The sequence below is a fragment of the Bombina bombina genome, chromosome 2, assembly GCF_027579735.1.
Source record: "Bombina bombina isolate aBomBom1 chromosome 2, aBomBom1.pri, whole genome shotgun sequence".
Lineage (NCBI taxonomy): Eukaryota > Metazoa > Chordata > Amphibia > Anura > Bombinatoridae > Bombina > Bombina bombina.
In genome coordinates, this window is record NC_069500.1 from 924307058 (window position 1) to 924325993 (window position 18936).

The 18936-nt window shown below is 39.9% G+C and overlaps 1 protein-coding gene across 2 annotated transcripts in view; it reads left to right on the forward strand.

Annotated features, from left to right (window-relative positions):
* The window catches only part of MOB1B (MOB kinase activator 1B), a 161667-nt gene that overhangs the window by 104070 nt on the left and 38661 nt on the right, over positions 1 to 18936 (forward strand). For both annotated transcript variants that reach the window (XM_053703345.1, XM_053703346.1), the window contains exon 4: positions 13573 to 13706. In XM_053703345.1, the coding sequence (XP_053559320.1) occupies positions 13573 to 13706 (134 nt within the window). The remainder of the gene's footprint in view (positions 1 to 13572; positions 13707 to 18936) is intronic.

Sequence of the window (18936 nt, forward strand, 5' to 3'; positions counted from 1 at the left end):
TTTCAGTTTCTTCAGGATGGTTTGGATAAAGGTTTGTCTGCAAGTTCCTTGAAAGGACAAATCTCTGCTCTTTCTGTTCTTTTTCACAGAAGGATTGCTATTCTTCCTGATATTCATTGTTTTGTACAAGCTTTGGTTCGTAGAAAGCCTGTTATTAAGTCAATTTCTCCTCCTTGGAGTTTGAATTTGGTTCTGGGGGCTCTTCAAGCTCTTCCGTTTGAACCTATGCATTCACTGGACATTAAATTACTTTCTTGGAAAGTTTTGTTTTCTTTTGGCCATCTCTTCTGCTAGAAGAGTTTCTGAATTATCTGCTCTTTCTTGTGAATCTCCTTTTCTGATTTTCCATCAGGATAAGGCGGTGTTGCGAACTTCTTTTAAATTTTTACCTAAGGTTGTGAATTCTAACAACATTAGTAGAGAAATTGTGGTTCCTTCATTATGTCCTAATCCTAAGAATTCTAAGGAGAGATCATTGCATTCTTTGGATGTAGTTAGAGCTTTGAAATATTATGTTGAAGCTACTAAGAATTTCCGAAAGACTTCTAGTCTATTTGTTATCTTTTCCGGTTCTAGGAAAGGTCAGAAGGCCTCTGCCATTTCTTTGGCATCTTGGTTGAAATCTTTAATTCATGATGCTTATGTCGAGTCGGGTAAATCTCCGCCTCAAAGGATTACAGCTCATTCTACTAGGTCAGTTTCTACTTCCTGGGCATTTAGGAATGAAGCTTCGATTGATCAGATTTGCAAAGCAGCAACTTGGTCTTCTTTGCATACTTTTACTAAATTCTACCATTTTGATGTGTATTCTTCTTCTGAAGCAGTTTTTGGTAGAAAAATACTTCAGGCAGCTGTTTCAGTTTGATTTTTCTGCTTATAATTTCAGTTTTCTTCATTATAAGATTTAAACTTTATTTTGGGTTTGGATTATTTTTCAGCGGAATTGGCTGTCTTTATTTTATCCCTCCCTCTCTAGTGACTCTTGCGTGGAAGATCCACATCTTGGGTAGTCATTATCCCATACGTCACTAGCTCATGGACTCTTGCTAATTACATGAAAGAAAACATAATTTATGTAAGAACTTACCTGATAAATTAATTTCTTTCATATTAGCAAGAGTCCATGAGGCCCACCCTTTTTTGTGGTGGTTATGATTTTTTTGTATGAAGCACAATTATTCCAATTCCTTGTTTTTTATGCTTTCGCACTTTTTTCTTATCACCCCACTTCTTGGCTATTCGTTAAACTGATTTGTGGGTGTGGTGAGGGGTGTATTTATAGGCATTTTGAGGTTTGGGAAACTTTGCCCCTCCTGGTAGGAATGTATATCCCATACGTCACTAGCTCATGGACTCTTGCTAATATGAAAGAAATGAATTTATCAGGTAAGTTCTTACATAAATTATGTTTTATTTTCCAATGCAAGATTACTTTTAACTCTGTTGTTAGATTTGTTCAAGTTCAGTAAATAATTTTTCCAGCTATAAATGATCTTATTCCCTCTTAGGAACTACGTTTGAGTTTTTCAAGTTTTTTGGCATCATCATTTTAAAAATCTACCCCAAGTGTATTTAGAACTTTAACAGTAAGACAATGCATTCATTTCTGAGCTGAGTCCTGTACTGATCCTCTTTGTCGTATTTTGTAATTTCTCCATTCCTACCAAAGATGGCTTATTTTCATGCCATACACTCCTCTGTGGGAAACTTTACCCAAATCATGTTTATTGTGGCAACACAAGAATCCAACGAAATGGCACAAATAACATGGGGGGTGGCAATCAGGTACTAGCTAATGCTTAGTAACCCATGTTAACAAGCTGGGCAGTACCAGGGAAACTGGAGAGTAAGCAAAGCATAGCTCGATACTAGGATGGCTTTGGGAGTTCTCGCCTTCGGATCGCACAGACAGGGGACCCCCCCAGACAGTGTGTCTGAGGACTTCACCCCTGCCCAGAAGTAGCCGTCACTCTACCTCGATCACATCCTGTCCCCTGTCACTGCCTAACCGCCATTGCTGGGTGCAAAACCACCACTCCAAATCATTAGGACTCCCCTACCACTAAAGGAATCACCCTAGTGATGGACCCCTCTAATGATTGCCGCCTAGGACTTACAAAGGGAGGGATAGGGTGGGGAAACATCAAAGGAACAAGCAGAAAGAGGATTTGGACTTCCTGTACAGGTCTTAAAAAGTTAAGCCAAACCCCTCCTCTCTTAACTGCAACATTTGTTTCACACACACACAAACACACTCCCACTCCTCCATCCTGGCCTTAACCCTTAGGTGCATTCCAGGTAATTTGCCTTACATTTCCTGAATGTTATTTCTGATTTCTAAATTCTGTCCGGATCATAGAATATGGACTCTTTTGCTCACTTTTTCTTAATAGAATTGCCTGGTATTTTATGCATGGACTGTCTAGACAGGATCAGACTGAAATACCTGTGAAAGGCATACTGCCCTGTAAATGGGCATCAAACATTCAGTTCAACAAGCACAATTTTTTCTTTACAGCTTTGCTCATTTTCGCTTTTTATGTTTATACAAATTGCAACTGTGCAATGAAACTCGCAATATAATGTAAACTCAAATTGTGGGAATGTGTGTGATTTCTGTTAAAGGGACAGTCTACTCGAGAATTTTTGTTATTTAAAAAGATAGATAATCCCTTTATTACCAATTCCCCAGTTTTCTATAACCAACACAGTTATATTAATATAATTTATACCTCTGTGATTACCTTGTATCTAAGCCTCTGCAAACTGCCCCCTTATCTCAGTGTTTTTGACAGACTTTCATTTTAGACAATAAGTGCTGACTCATAAATAACTCCACAGGAGTGAGCACAATCTTATCTATATGGCACATATGAACTAGCGTTGTCTAGCTGTGAAAAACTGTCAAAATGCATTGAGATAAGTGGTGACCTTCAAGGGCTTAGAAATTAGCATATGAGCATACCAAGGGAACAAAAGCAAATTTGATGATAAAAGTAAATTGGAAAGTTGTTTAAAATTGCATGCCCTATCTGAATCATTAAAGTTTAATTTTGACTAGACTGTCCCGATAATGCTGTGCAGCTGCCCCTAGCAAAAAACAAAACAACAACCTTAGAGTTGCAATGTAATGAATCAAGCTCACATTCAAACAATCTCACCAGCGGTTTAAGTTTGTCATTTAGCACCAGGCTAAAAGCTGAGCTTAGCGTACACTAACATGTGCAGCTGTCAATGATGTATGTGACACTAATGTTAGCTGGTCTGGTTTGCTATGTGAAGAATGGCAATGATTTGAAGAGGGAGAATGTCTGTCTGTCTGCTTGATGGGATGGGAAGTTCCTTCAGCTGTTTCAGGACAGAAACTCTCTATGGAACAATTTTTTATTACTAGGTCTATTAAAGTGGAAACCCCACTTATTAATATCTAGAAACACAGATCTAGGGAATTTAACTCACGAAGCACTGACAAAAAAATAATTCAGTGCAATATCCTGTTACATCCCCTTTTATATTTATCCTCTTTTTTTTTTTTATTATTTATTTATTTGATTTTTTTTGTGATTGTTAAACACTTCAGGAACCAGAAGAAAAATACTAAAATTTTTAATAATGCGTAAAAAATAAAAAACAACAACAAACACTTTCTGTTGAATTGTGTAAACACAAATTGTATTAAAGCAGCTTTATAACAATAACACAATATTAACACAAAGGCAGAATAAGTGTTTGCTGTGAGATTAAACTTTCATTGCAGTCATTTAATTCCTGGTAGAGAGAGAGAACAATAATAAATACATTTGCTTCAGTCTGACATACTTCCCAATGGTTATGTATGTGTGTGTGTGTGTGTGTATATGTAAGTGTGTGTGTGTGTACATATACATACACAGTGCCCTCCACTAATATTGGCACCCTTGGGAAATATGAGCAAAGAAGTCTTTGAAAAATTGTCTTTATTGTTTAACCTTTTGATATTTTGTTAAAAAAATACACAAAAATACTCTGCTCTCATGGATATCAAACAATTGCAAACACAACACAGGTTTATCCAAAAAAAAATATCTTTCTTAAAGGGAAACTGAACCAAAAATTTTTCTTTTGTAATTCAGAAAGAGCATGCAATTTTAAGCAACTTTCTAATTTACTCCTATTATCATTTCTTCTGTTATGTGTGATCAGTCCACGGGTCATCATTACTTCTGGGATATAACTCCTCCCCAACAGGAAATGCAAGAGGATTCACCCAGCAGAGCTGCATATAGCTCCTCCCCTCTACGTCACTCCCAGTCATTCTCTTGCACCCAACGACTAGATAGGATGTGTGAGAGGACTATGGTGAGATTATACTTAGTTTTTATAACTTCAATCAAAAGTTTGTTATTTTACAATAGCACCGGAGCGTGTTATTGCCTCTCTGGCAGAGTTTGAAGAAGAATCTACCAGAGTTTTTTTACTATGATTTTAACCGGAGTAGTTAAGATCATATTGCTGTTTCTCGGCCATCTGAGGGAGGTAAAAGCTTCAGATCAGGGGACAGCGGGCAGATGAATCTGCATTGAGGTATGTAGCAGTTTTTATTTTCTGAATGGAATTGATGAGAAAATCCTGCCATACCGTTATAATAACATGTATGTATACTCTACACTTCAGTATTCTGGGGATGGTACTTCACTGGAATTACTCTGTAAAAAGTACATTAAACCTTTTAATAGGTATTTATTATGTTAAACGTTTTTGCTGGAATGTAGAATCGTTTGCATTTTCTGAGGTACTGAGTGAATAAATGTTTGGGCATTATTTTTCCACTTGGCAGCTGCTTGTTTTAATTGTGACAGTTTCGTTTCTCTCTCACTGCTGTGTGTGAGGGGGAGGGGCCGTTTTTGGCGCTCTTTGCTACGCATCAAAAATTTCCAGTCAGTTAATCTTGTATTTCCTGCATGATCCGGTTCATATCTAACAGAACTCAGGGGTCTTCAAACTTCTTTGAAGGGAGGTAGATTCTCTCAGCAGAGCTGTGAGACTTATATATTGACTGTGATTAAAAACGTTGCTCTGTAATTTTTACGTTTCAAATTTAATTATTGTTACTTTACTAATGGGAACAAACCTTTGCTAAAAGTTGTGTTGTTTTCAAGGATTGATGCTATAACAGTTTTTCAGTTCATTATTTCAACTGTCATTTAATCGTTTAGTGCTTCTTTGAGGCACAGTACGTTTTTGTTAAATAAGATTATAACCAAGTTGCAAGTTTATTTGCTAGTGTGTTAAACATGTCTGATTCAGAGGAAGATACCTGTGTCATTTGTTCCAATGCCAAGGTGGAGCCCAATAGAAATTTATGTACTAACTGTATTGATGCTACTTTAAATAAAAGCCAATCTGTACAAATTGAACAAATTTCACCAAACAGCGAGGGGAGAGTTATGCCGACTAACTCGCCTCACGTGTCAGTACCTGCATCTCCCGCCCGGGAGGTGCGTGATTTTGTGACGCCTAGTACATCTGGGCGGCCATTACAGATAACATTACAAGATATGGCTACTGTTATGACTGAAGTTTTGGCTAAATTACCAGAACTAAGGGGCAAGCGTGATCACTCTGGGGTGAGAACAGAGTGCGCTGATAATACTAGAGCCATGTCGGATACTGCGTCACAGCTTGCAGAGCATGAGGACGGAGAGCTTCATTCTGTGGGTGACGGTTCTGATCCAAACAGATTGGATTCAGATATTTCAAATTTTAAATTTAAATTGGAGAACCTCCGTGTATTACTAGGGGAGGTTTTAGCGGCTCTTAATGATTGTAACACTGTTGCAATACCAGAGAAATTGTGTAGGTTGGATAAATACTTTGCGGTACCGGCGAGTACTGACGTTTTTCCTATACCTAAGAGACTAACTGAAATTGTTACTAAGGAGTGGGATAGACCCGGTGTGCCGTTCTCACCCCCTCCAATATTTAGAAAGATGTTTCCAATAGACGCCACCACACGGGACTTATGGCAAACGGTCCCTAAGGTGGAGGGAGCAGTTTCTACTTTAGCTAAGCGTACCACTATCCCGGTGGAGGATAGCTGTGCTTTTTCAGATCCAATGGATAAAAAATTAGAGGGTTACCTTAAGAAAATGTTTGTTCAACAAGGTTTTATATTGCAACCCCTTGCATGCATCGCGCCGATTACGGCTGCGGCAGCATTTTGGATGGAGTCTCTGGAAGAGAACCTTAGTTCAGCTACGCTGGACGACATTACGGACAGGCTTAGAGTCCTTAAACTAGCTAATTCATTCATTTCGGAGGCCGTAGTACATTTAACCAAACTTACGGCTAAGAACTCAGGATTCGCCATTCAGGCACGTAGGGCGCTGTGGCTAAAATCTTGGTCAGCTGATGTAACTTCTAAGTCCAAATTACTTAATATACCTTTCAAAGGGCAAACTTTATTTGGGCCCGGTTTGAAAGAAATTATCGCTGACATTACAGGAGGTAAGGGCCACGCCTTGCCTCAAGACAAAGCCAAAGCTAAGGCTAGACAGTCTAATTTTCGTCCCTTTCGGAATTTCAAAGCAGGAGCAGCACCAACTTCCACTGCTCCAAAACAGGAAGGAGCCGTTGCTCGTTACAGACAAGGCTGGAAACCTAACCAGTCCTGGAACAAGGGCAAGCAGGCCAGGAAACCTGCTGCTGCCCCTAAGACAACATGAATCGAGGGCCCCCGATCCGGGACCGGATCTAGTGGGGGGCAGACTCTCTCTCTTCGCCCAGGCTTGGGCAAGAGATGTTCAGGATCCCTGGGCGTTAGAGATCATATCTCAGGGATACCTTCTAGACTTCAAATTCTCTCCCCCAAGAGGGAGATTTCATCTGTCAAGGTTGTCAACAAACCAGATAAAGGAAGAAGCGTTTCTACGCTGTGTACAAGATCTGTTATTAATGGGAGTGATCCATCCGGTTCCGCGGTCGGAACAAGGACAAGGGTTTTACTCAAACCTGTTTGTGGTTCCCAAAAAAGAGGGAACTTTCAGGCCAATCTTGGATTTAAAGATCCTAAACAAATTCCTAAGAGTTCCATCGTTCAAAATGGAAACTATTCGGACAATCTTACCCATGATCCAAAAGGGTCAGTACATGACTACAGTGGATTTAAAGGATGCTTACCTTCACATACCGATTCACAAAGATCATTACCGGTATCTAAGGTTTGCCTTCTTAGACAGGCATTACCAGTTTGTAGCTCTTCCATTCGGATTGGCTACGGCTCCAAGAATCTTCACAAAGGTTCTGGGTGCCCTTCTGGCGGTACTAAGACCGCGAGGAATTTCGGTAGCTCCGTACCTAGACGACATTCTGATACAAGCTTCAAGCTTTCAAACTGCCAAGTCTCATACAGAGTTAGTTCTGGCATTTCTAAGGTCGCATGGATGGAAAGTGAACGAAAAGAAGAGTTCTCTCTTTCCTCTCACAAGAGTTCCATTCTTGGGGACTCTGATAGATTCTGTAGAAATGAAGATTTATCTGACAGAAGACAGATTAACAAAGCTTCTAAATGCATGCCGTGTCCTTCATTCCATTCAACTCCCGTCAGTAGCTCAATGCATGGAGGTGATCGGCTTAATGGTAGCAGCAATGGACATAGTACCCTTTGCACGTCTACATCTCAGACCGCTGCAATTGTGCATGCTGAGTCAGTGGAATGGGGATTACTCAGACTTGTCCCCTACTCTGAATCTGGATCAAGAGACCAGAAACTCTCTTCTATGGTGGCTTTCTCGGCCACATCTGTCCAGGGGGATGCCATTCAGCAGGCCGGACTGGACAATTGTAACAACAGACGCCAGCCTACTAGGTTGGGGCGCTGTCTGGAATTCTCTGAAGGCTCAGGGACAATGGAATCAGGAGGAAAGTCTCCTACCAATAAACATTCTGGAATTGAGAGCAGTTCTCAATGCCCTTCTGGCTTGGCCCCAGTTAAGAACTCGGGGGTTCATCAGGTTTCAGTCGGACAACATCACGACTGTAGCTTACATCAACCATCAAGGAGGGACAAGAAGCTCCCTAGCAATGATGGAAGTATCAAAGATAATTCGCTGGGCAGAGTCTCACTCTTGCCACCTGTCAGCAATCCACATCCCGGGAGTGGAGAACTGGGAGGCGGATTTCTTGAGTCGTCAGACTTTTCATCCGGGGGAGTGGGAACTTCATCCGGAGGTCTTTGCCCAAATACTTCGACGTTGGGGCAAACCAGAGATAGATCTCATGGCGTCTCGCCAGAACGCCAAACTTCCTCGCTACTGGTCCAGATCCAGGGATCCGGGAGCGGTTCTGATAGATGCTTTGACAGCACCTTGGAACTTCGGGATGGCTTATGTGTTTCCACCCTTCCCGCTGCTTCCTCGATTGATTGCCAAAATCAAACAGGAGAGAGCATCAGTGATTCTAATAGCGCCTGCGTGGCCACGCAGGACTTGGTATGCAGATCTAGTGGACATGTCATCCTGTCCGCCTTGGTCTCTACCTCTAAGACAGGACCTTCTGATACAGGGTCCATTCAAACATCAAAATCTAACTTCTCTGAAGCTGACTGCTTGGAAATTGAACGCTTGATTTTATCAAAACGTGGTTTTTCTGAGTCGGTTATTGATACCCTGATACAGGCTAGGAAGCCTGTTACCAGAAGAATTTACCATAAGATATGGCGTAAATACCTATACTGGTGCGAATCCAAAGGTTACTCCTGGAGTAAGGTTAGGATTCCTAGGATATTGTCCTTTCTACAAGAAGGTTTAGAAAAGGGTTTATCGGCTAGTTCATTAAAGGGACAGATCTCAGCTCTGTCCATCTTGTTGCACAGGCGTCTGTCAGAAAATCCAGACGTCCAGGCCTTTTGTCAGGCTTTAGCTAGAATCAAGCCTGTGTTTAAAACTGTTGCTCCGCCATGGAGTTTAAACCTTGTTCTTAACGTTCTACAAGGAGTTCCGTTTGAACCCCTTCATTCCATTGATATAAAGTTGTTATCTTGGAAAGTGTTATTTTTAATGGCTATTTCTTCGGCTCGGAGAGTCTCTGAGTTATCAGCGTTACATTGTGATTCTCCTTATTTGATTTTTCATTCAGATAAGGTAGTTCTGCGTACTAAACCTGGGTTCTTACCTAAGGTAGTCACTAACAGGAACATCAATCAAGAGATCGTGGTTCCTTCTCTGTGCCCGAATCCTTCTTCAAAGAAGGAACGTCTTCTACACAATCTGGATGTAGTTCGTGCCCTCAAGTTCTACTTGCAGGCAACTAAGGATTTTCGACAAACGTCTTCCCTGTTTGTCGTGTACTCTGGTCAGAGGAGAGGTCATAAGGCTTCGGCTACCTCTCTCTCCTTCTGGCTTCGTAGCATAATTCGTTTAGCCTATGAGACTGCTGGACAGCAGCCTCCTGAAAGAATTACAGCTCATTCTACTAGAGCTGTGGCTTCCACTTGGGCCTTTAAGAATGAGGCCTCTGTTGAACAGATTTGCAAGGCTGCAACTTGGTCTTCGCTTCATACTTTTTCCAAATTTTACAAATTTGACACTTTTGCTTCTTCGGAGGCTATTTTTGGGAGAAAGGTTCTTCAGGCAGTGGTTCCTTCTGTATAATGAGCCTGCCTATCCCTCCCGTCATCCGTGTACTTTTGCTTTGGTATTGGTATCCCAGAAGTAATGATGACCCGTGGACTGATCACACATAACAGAAGAAAACATAATTTATGCTTACCTGATAAATTCCTTTCTTCTGTTGTGTGATCAGTCCACGGCCCGCCCTGTTTTTTAAGGCAGGTAGATATTTTTTAAATTATACTCCAGTCACCACTTCACCCTTGGTTTCTCCTTTCTCGTTGATTCTTGGTCGAATGACTGGGAGTGACGTAGAGGGGAGGAGCTATATGCAGCTCTGCTGGGTGAATCCTCTTGCATTTCCTGTTGGGGAGGAGTTATATCCCAGAAGTAATGATGACCCGTGGACTGATCACACAACAGAAGAAAGGAATTTATCAGGTAAGCATAAATTATGTTTTTTTCTTCGTTCTCTTGCTATCATTATTTTAAAAAAGAAGGCATCTAATTTTTTTTTGTTGGTTTCATTACTCTGGACAGCACTTTTTTATTGGTGGATGAATTTATCCAACAATCAGCAAGGACAACCCAGGTTGTTCACCAAAAATGGGCCGGCATCTAAACCTACATTCTTGCATTTCAAATAAAGATACCAAGAGAATTAATAAAATTTGATAATAGGATTAAATTAGAAAGTTGCTTAAAATTTCATGCTCAATCTGAATCCCGAAAGAAAATTTTTGGGTACAGTGTCCCTTTAAATATATGTGTGACACAATTATTGGCACCTGAGCTCTGAGGTTGGAGAATACATGTCAAGGGATCTGAGACCATTCCTCCGTACATAATCTCTCCAGATCCTTCAGATTTCGAAGTCAACGCTGGCGGACTCTTCTCTTCAGTTCACCCCACAGGTTTTCTATGGGGTTCAAGTCAGGGTACTGGGATGGCCATGGCAGGACCTTGATTTTGTGGTCAGTAAACTATTTTTGTGTTGATTTTGATGTATGTTTTAGATCATTGTCCTGCTGGAAAATCTAACCACGGCCCATTTTAAAGGGACACTGAACCCAAATTTTTTCTATCGTGATTCAGACAGAGCATGCAGTTTTAAGCAACTTTCTAATTTAATCCTATTATCAAATTCTTTTCATTCTCGTGGTATCTTTATTTGAAATGCAAGAATGTAAGTTTAGATGCCGGCCCATTTTTGGTGAACACACTGTGTTGTTCTTGCTGATAGGTAGGTAAATTCACCTACCAATAAACAAGTGCTTTCCATGGTTCTGAACCAAAAAATAGCTTAGATGCCTTCTTTTTCAAATAAAGAAAGCAAGAGAACGAAGAAAATTGATAATAGGAGTAAATTAGAAAGTTTTTTAAAATTGCATACTCTGAATCACAAAAGCAAAAATTTGGGTTCAGTGTCCCTTTAAGCTTTTTGGCAGGGGCAGTCAGGTGATTATTTAATATTTGTTCATATTTGATAGAGTCCATGATGCCATGTATCCTAACAAAATGTCCAGGTCCTCTTGCATAAAAACAGCCCCAAAACATTTAAGAGCCACCACCATATTTAACCATGGGCATGAGGTACTTTTCCATATGGCTACCACTCTGTGTGCGCCAAACCCACCTCTGGTGTTTATTGCCAAAAAGCTCTATTTTAGTTTCATCTAACCATAGAACCAAATCCTATTTGAAGTTTCAGTGGTTTCTGGCAAACTGAAGATGCTTGAGTTTGTTTTTCAATGAGAGTAAAGGCTTTTTTCTTGAAACCCTTCCAAATAACTTGTGATGTAGGTTACGTCAAATTGTAGTTTTGGAGACTTTCTGACCACAAGATGCAACTAACTTCTGCAATTCTCCAGCTGTGATCCTTGGAGATATTTTTGCTGCTTGAACCTTCCTCTTCACAGTGCATTGAGACAATATAGACACACATCCTCTTCCAGGTTGATTCATAACATTTCTAGTTGAGAGAGAGAATATTAAGAGACCACTGCAAACTTAGCAGTAAAATTAACATTTTTGTTTTATTCTATTAATTACTGACATTTCTTCCAAAATGTTGTCATTTAGAGCATTTATTATATTATATGATATATACCACTGCTGTGGTCATAACTATCCTCTTGCAATACGACCAGCTGGATGGCGGCAAAAAAGTGTTAGTAGTACCTCAAAAGTACTTGAAATAAAAAAAATACTATTAAACATGCCAAAAGAGTTGAAAAGAAAAGTTTTGATTGAGGAAAAGAAGGGTTCAAGTCTAGCTTTTCTGGCAGAGGGATACAGTGAGCGTCAGGTTGCTTCCATCATTAAAATTTCAAAGATGGCGGTTCATAAGAACAAGGTCAAGCAGCAGACATTAGGGACAACAAAGCTACAGACCGGCAGAGGGCAAAAACAACTCTCCACTGCCCGTTATGACTGCCAACTCATTTAAATGTCACTCAACAGCCATACAATTACATAAAGTGAATAACAAAAGGAATGGCAAATGGCAGCTGGAGTTAAGTGATGTGAGGATGATTCAAAACAGGTTTCCTAGGATCAGGACTGTAGTCGTGCATAGCTACAAAAAAGGCCTTCATCAATGAGAAGCAAAAGGCTGGGGTTTGCAAAGACCATAAGTATGGACAGTAGAGGACTGAAGTAAGGTCATCTTCTCTGATTATTCCAATTTTCAGCTTTGCCCAACACCTGGTTGTCTAATGGTTAGAAGGAGGCCTTATAGCCACTGTGAAATTTGGTGGAGGATCGGTGATGATCTGGGGGTGCTTTAGGAAGGCTGGGATCGGGCAGATTTATCTTTATGAATCAAGCCACGTACAAGGTTATTCTGGAAGAAAACTTCCTTCCTTCTTCTCTTACAATGTTCCCCAACTCTTAGGATTGGTTTTTCAAGCAGGACAATGCTCCATGCCACACAGCCAGGTCAATCGAGGTGTGGATGGAGGACCACCAGATCACAACCTTGTCATGGGCAGCCCAATCTCCAGACCTGAAACCCCATGAAATCCTCTGGATCATGATCAAGAGGAAGATGGATAGTAACAAGCCATTAAACAAAGCCGAGCTGCTTGAATTTTTGCGTCTGGGGTGGTTTAAAGTCACCCAACAGCAATGTGAAAGACTGGTGGAGAGCTTGCCAAGATCCATGAAGGCTGTGATTGAAAATCCAGATTTTTTCATTAATATTTAAAAAAAAAAAAAAAATTAAAATTTACCATTTTCCCCACCAGTAAGTAACAATCTTCTCTGCCTGCATCTTTAGTTAGGTTTTTGTATTCTAAAATGCAAATGCTATTTATTTGAAGTAACTGCTATTGCCTTACTGATTACAGTACTTTCTGATGGTGCCAAGTATACAAAAGTATTAAAAAATGATTTAAAACTACCTTTTGGTTGCATGTATAAGCTATATTATGACATGTAAATATTGCTTAAATGACATAAAATATTGTTGTTTACACTTAGAGCTAGATTTATCAAGCCCATCGCCTCTCTGCGACTGCAGGTTCTCACAAGAGATCCTGCAGTCACAATTTATCAAGCAGCGGTCATCAGTGGCTTCCTAGCCACTTCTCCACCTCTTAGGTGGAGAATATTATTGTCCCCGGTCTCGTCCGCCAATGGAATTCTGCCCACCAGAGGCGAGCTGCGGTGGACAGGGGCACATATGTACCCGCCTGTCCGATGTGGCTTGATAAATCGAGTCCTTAGTCCATCCCCTCTCCAAGCTGTCCTATTTTACAGATGCAAATACACAAATATTCCAAAATTAAACTATTTACTAGGCAGTTTGGATAAAAGGGTTTGTACCTGTAAAGTTTCATTGATCTCTTATAAAACAAGTGGTCCATGTCTTTTGTTTGCCTTTTTCCCAAAATTTACGTGCATTATCAAAATCACTTCTTTCTCATGGTATTCTTTGTTAAAGAGCATTGACATTTGATATCAGAATTTTTCTTTTTAATAGGTATGAGTACCATTGGGCTGATGGAACCAATATAAAGAAACCAATTAAGTGCTCTGCTCCCAAATATATTGATTACCTGATGACATGGGTACAAGACCAGCTTGATGACGAAACACTCTTCCCTTCTAAAATAGGTAAGAACATTTTTATTTTTCAAAGTAGAGAAATTAATAAAGAAATATTACTGACAGGTAGACACACTACAATTAGTTTTGCCCCTATTAAGTAATTATCATACAACATGTAGATATAATGAAAAAATATGATGCTTTAGTTTATTATCTGGAATTTAAATTAAGTTGTTTTAAACTATTTATGGTATGTTTAGGCAGAATATAAAATGCATTTGAGATGCTTCTAAATAGAGTGTAAAATGTCTGCTTCTGATTTGCTGCTGTTCTCATGTGAGCAGTACTGTAGTTGTGCTACCTCACATTTTCTTGTCTTGACTACAATGTAATTTCCTGCTTGATATACAACATCAAAAATTATATTTTTCTCATTCTATTTACTCCATAGCTACAATTTTTTTTTTTTTTTTTTTTTTTTTTTTTTTTTTCAAAAGTTTATTGAAATTCAAGCTTTTACATAAAGATAAACATACAAAATAAAATCAATTACAGTCGTGAGTCATTTTGCGTCTTACTTTTGTGGGGGTATAGAAAGAGGGGATAGAGGGGGGAGGAAAGGGAAATTCAAGTATTGTTACAATAAACATCAACGTTGAGAGAGGAAGCCGTTGTACAATAAGGTATACCGTCCAGGCCTGCGTGTTTCTCTAGCATTGCTAAGGGTTTACCTGAGATTTTTTCTTTTCTAGGGCTTGTTAAGTTACTTAGAATAGGAGTGTATGTAAGTTTCCCATACAAAAAGCATCTGAGCATATAAGTCTGTGTTTTTATTTTTCATATAAAAATATTCTTCCAGAGATATAGTGCGATAGCACTCTGAGAGCCAGTGTGCCAGGGAGGGAATCTTATCTGACTTCCAGTTCCTTGCAATTAGAATTTTAAAACTGTTGCTCAAGATATGAAATAATTTTTTTAGTGGAGTAGAGAGTTTTCTCGGGGTCTTGTTAAAGAGCCATAAGCAAGGATCTAAGGGAGTGGGTATTCCTAGTATTTTACTAGACTCCTGAGCTACCTCGTTCCAGATAGGTGTTAATTTACTGCATTGCCACCATATGTGGGACATGTGGCACTCCCCAGATCCACATCTCCAGCATTGAGCTGATTTGAGTTTATATATTTTTTTACATCGTTCTGGGGTTAGGTACCATCTTTGAAGTATTTTTAAATTAAGCTCAACGAATTTACAGGAGATTGAGGTTTTCTTTATATTGGTGAAAATTTGCAAGGCATCTGCATATGTGATTTCTATTCCTAATTCAGAATTCCATCTGTCTATGTAGTATGGCAGAGCTCCGTGCGGTTGTTGTGATAGGAGGGAATGTGTAATAGATAGAGCGTGTCTGGTTGGGGTGTTTTTATGGCAGATAGATTCGAAGGATGTCATTGACCTGATCATGTTATTGGATTGTGGGTGAGATGTGATATATGATTGACACTGTCTGTAGAAGAACCAGTCTCCAAGGACGGAGAAGCCCTCAGAGACCAGTTCCTCGATGCTAGGGGAGTGTTGTTCATTTCCCAAGTGGTGAATCTGTAAGGATCTGACGGAGCTACCCGCGAGCCTAGTCATCATTGAAAGGCCAGGTCGGAATTCGTTATTGTGTGTCAACGGTGTCAAAGGTGAGAATTTTGTCGATAAATTGGGGCACTCAGTCAGAACCCTGTCCCAGACTCTGAAGGTTTCCGATATTATTTGTGTGGTGGATTTTAGGAATCTATCTCTGTCCCTTGGCGACCAGCATAGTTGGCCCAGGTGTAGGTTTTGTGTCATGTCGTGTTCTAATTGCACCCATGTTTTGTCATGTAGGTTCGAGCACCAGTCTATGATTCGTTGTAAAAAGGTAGCTTGTCTATATCTATGAAAATCGGGGACCCCAAGACCTCCCATGTGTATGGGGAGAAACATTATCTTTTTGCTGATTCTCGCTCTATTGTTGAGCCAAATGTAGTCTAAGATGTTTGATTGCAGGGTGTTGAGGTAGTTTGTAGGGAGGGGGATGGGTAGAGTTTGAAAGAGGTAGAGGAGTCTCGGAAGGATGTTCATTTTGATTACGTTGATCCTCCCTAGCCATGAGATATGCTTCCTTTTCCAGGAGGAAAGATCTGTAATAATCTCCTTAAGGAGTGGTTTGTAATTTAGAGTGAAAAGGTGATCTGGGGAAGGCGTGAGTTGGATACCTAGGTATTTGAGGGAGCTTGTTTGCCAGCGAAATGGGCATATATGTTTGATTAGAGCTATATCCGTCGGTGAGACATTAATGTTCATGATTTCTGATTTCGTTTTATTAATTAGAAAGTTAGATACAATGCTAAATTCGTCTAACTGACGTATGATGTGCGGTATAGTGGTTTGGGGGTTAGTGATGCAGAACAGTACATCGTCAGCGTATAACATAATCTTGTGATGTGAGTTGTGTATTTGTATACCTGTTATTAGGGGGTGATTTCGTATTTTATGTGCTAGTATTTCTATTACGCAGGCGAATAGCAGTGGGGAAAGAGGGCAGCCCTGTCGTGTGCCGTTTGTGATATGAAATGGGGCCGAAAGGGAACCATTTATGCGAACCCTGGCTGTTGGGGTAGAGTACATGGCAAACACCCGATTAATAAAGTCTTGCCCCACTCCCATTTTTCGTAATACCGCTCTTAGAAACTGCCAACCAACGCGGTCGAACGCTTTCTCCGCGTCGGTCGACAGAACCAAGAGCGGGATATTTTTGTGTGTAGCATATTCTATAAGTTGTATAACCCGGACAGTGTTGTCTTTTGCTTCCCTGGTTGGTACGAATCCAACCTGGTCTTTCTCAATTAATTGTGGTAGTACTGTGTTTAGTCTTACTGCAAGGATTTTAGCGTATATTTTTAGGTCTGTATTTAGGAGTGAGATTGGCCTATAGTTTTCGACATATTCAGGGCTTTTTCCAGGTTTTGGTATAATAGAGATGAAAGCTTCCAGTGTCCGAGTGGGGAAAGGGTTCTCCGGAGTTATTGAGTTAAAGAGGGAGAGAAGGTGTGGGGAGAGTAGATCTATGTATTTTTTATAGTAATAGTTAGTGTAGCCATCAGGGCCTGGGGCTTTGTCCGTGGGGAGGTCTTTTATGGTTTTTTTAATTTCAAGCAGGGTAAAGGGGTTTTGAAGGAAAGTTTGTTGTTCTTCTGTCAGTTCTGGGAGTTTCACGTCTGATAAATATTTGTCAATGAAGGATACATCGGGCTCTGAGTTATGTGAATGTGAGTCTGTAAATTTCGTAGTCAGGTTGTATAGTTGTTCGTAGTAAGAACGGAAGGCTTCAGCGATGTTTGAAGTGTCATGGTGTGTTTTGTTAGGGGACTTTATTGTGAGAATGTAGGCACGTTGGGCTTTACGTTTTAATTTGCGGGCAAATAGCCTGCTGCATTTATTGTCTCCTTCGTAATGTGTCTGCTTGAGTTTGAAGGCAAAAGCTTTGCATTCTTTATCTAGAAGGTTAGTCACTATCAGTTTTGTCTCTTGTAAATTCTTAGCTAACTGTGAGTTATTAGGTGTTCTTTTAAGTTGTGATTCTAGATCATTTGCTTTATTCAAGGAGTCATGTAGCAGTTGTCTTTGCTGTTTTTTATAGTGGGAGTGCATGCTCATTAATTCACCTCGTATAGTCCCCTTATGTGCCTCCCAGATAGTCTGAAATGAGGGTATCGAGTTAATATTGAAGTCGAAGAATTCTTTTATGGCTTTTTGAATTTTGTCATTATATAGTGGGAGGTCTAATAGTTCCTCGTTAATTTTCCATATGTAAGTAGAAGGGGAAGCTGAGGGCCATAGTATTGAGCAGGAAACTATAGAGTGGTCTGACCAGGTCGCGGGGATAATGGATGATTGTGTAATAAATGAGAGAGTAGTTACATCAGTTAGTATGTAGTCTATTCGAGAGAAGCGTGAGTGTGGATGGGAAAAGAATGTAAAATCGTATGTCTCGGGGTGATGTATTCTCCAGACATCATGTAGCGCCAGATCTCGTAAGCGTTGTTTTATGTCCGACAGTGCTTTATGTGGTGTTGAAGAGGCGTGATTTGAGTTATCCCGGTACGGGTCTAGTGAGACATTAAGGTCTCCACCTAGTATTAACATACCCTTGGCCACCTCTAAGATTTTTCCAGTTAGGGAGGTTATGAATTTGTCTTGTCTAGTGTTTGGGGCATAGGCACTTACTAAGGTGGTGATGGTGTTAAATAGTTTCCCCACTAATATTATATATCTCCCTTCCGTATCTTTATGTGAATCGAGTAGTTGAAAGGGTATACCCTTTTTTATTAAAATCCCAACTCCATTAGTTTTGGAGCTGTTTGAGGAGTAATATGAGGGACCGAATTTATAAAAGAAAGTTTTAGGTTCGTGGCCCTTTAAGAAGTGGGATTCTTGTATAAATATCAAGTCCCCTTTTTTATGTTTGATATCTCGTATAACAATGTTTCTTTTGTGCGGGTTATTTAGGCCCTTAGCATTAATCGTTAGGAAAGATAGTTGTCTGTTATGAGTTTTGTTTTTACTCATAATAATTTATCCTTGATGGTAATACACTGTGTAGGGTGTGTGAAAACAGTGTTAGACTATTTCTCAGGTCTGGGCGGTATAGGAACCAATATTGATACATAAAATAAAAGGAGCGTATGCATTGTACATTTATAGGCATGAACAATATGAACATTACAGTATGATTCATTATACTTAAATGATAATCAATGGGGGTAGGATAGTTAACTAGGGAGGGGGAATGGCCAGAAGCCAGAGGGAAGATTGAAATTCTTTTAATTTCAATCTGAGGTTTTACAGCAGCAAGAATGCAAGTATTAAACATAAGAATAACAATGTGATTAATTATACTAATGGCTATCAACCAAAACCTTTCTAAAATTAGAAAGACCCTTATAGGGTTATAGTAGAAAGAACATATCAACAAGAAATAACATTCTGCTTAGCTTAACTAGCATGTAACTAAACTGGAAATGTACTAGTTTCTGACTAGTATTGGTGACAAGTTTTACATTTCAGGGTCTTACCCAAGGTGGACAGTTCAAATAAGGTACTTGTCTTGGTCAGTCTCTTAATGATGCAGGAGAAATGTTCGTATTTTCTTTTCGCTTCTTAAGGGACTGAACTTTGTTCCAAGTTGTTTTCTGCAGGCTTGAGAATGGAGTATGAGCAGTTGAGGGTTGAGGGCCTTCAGATGAAGAAGGTGGACCAGGAAGTTTCAAG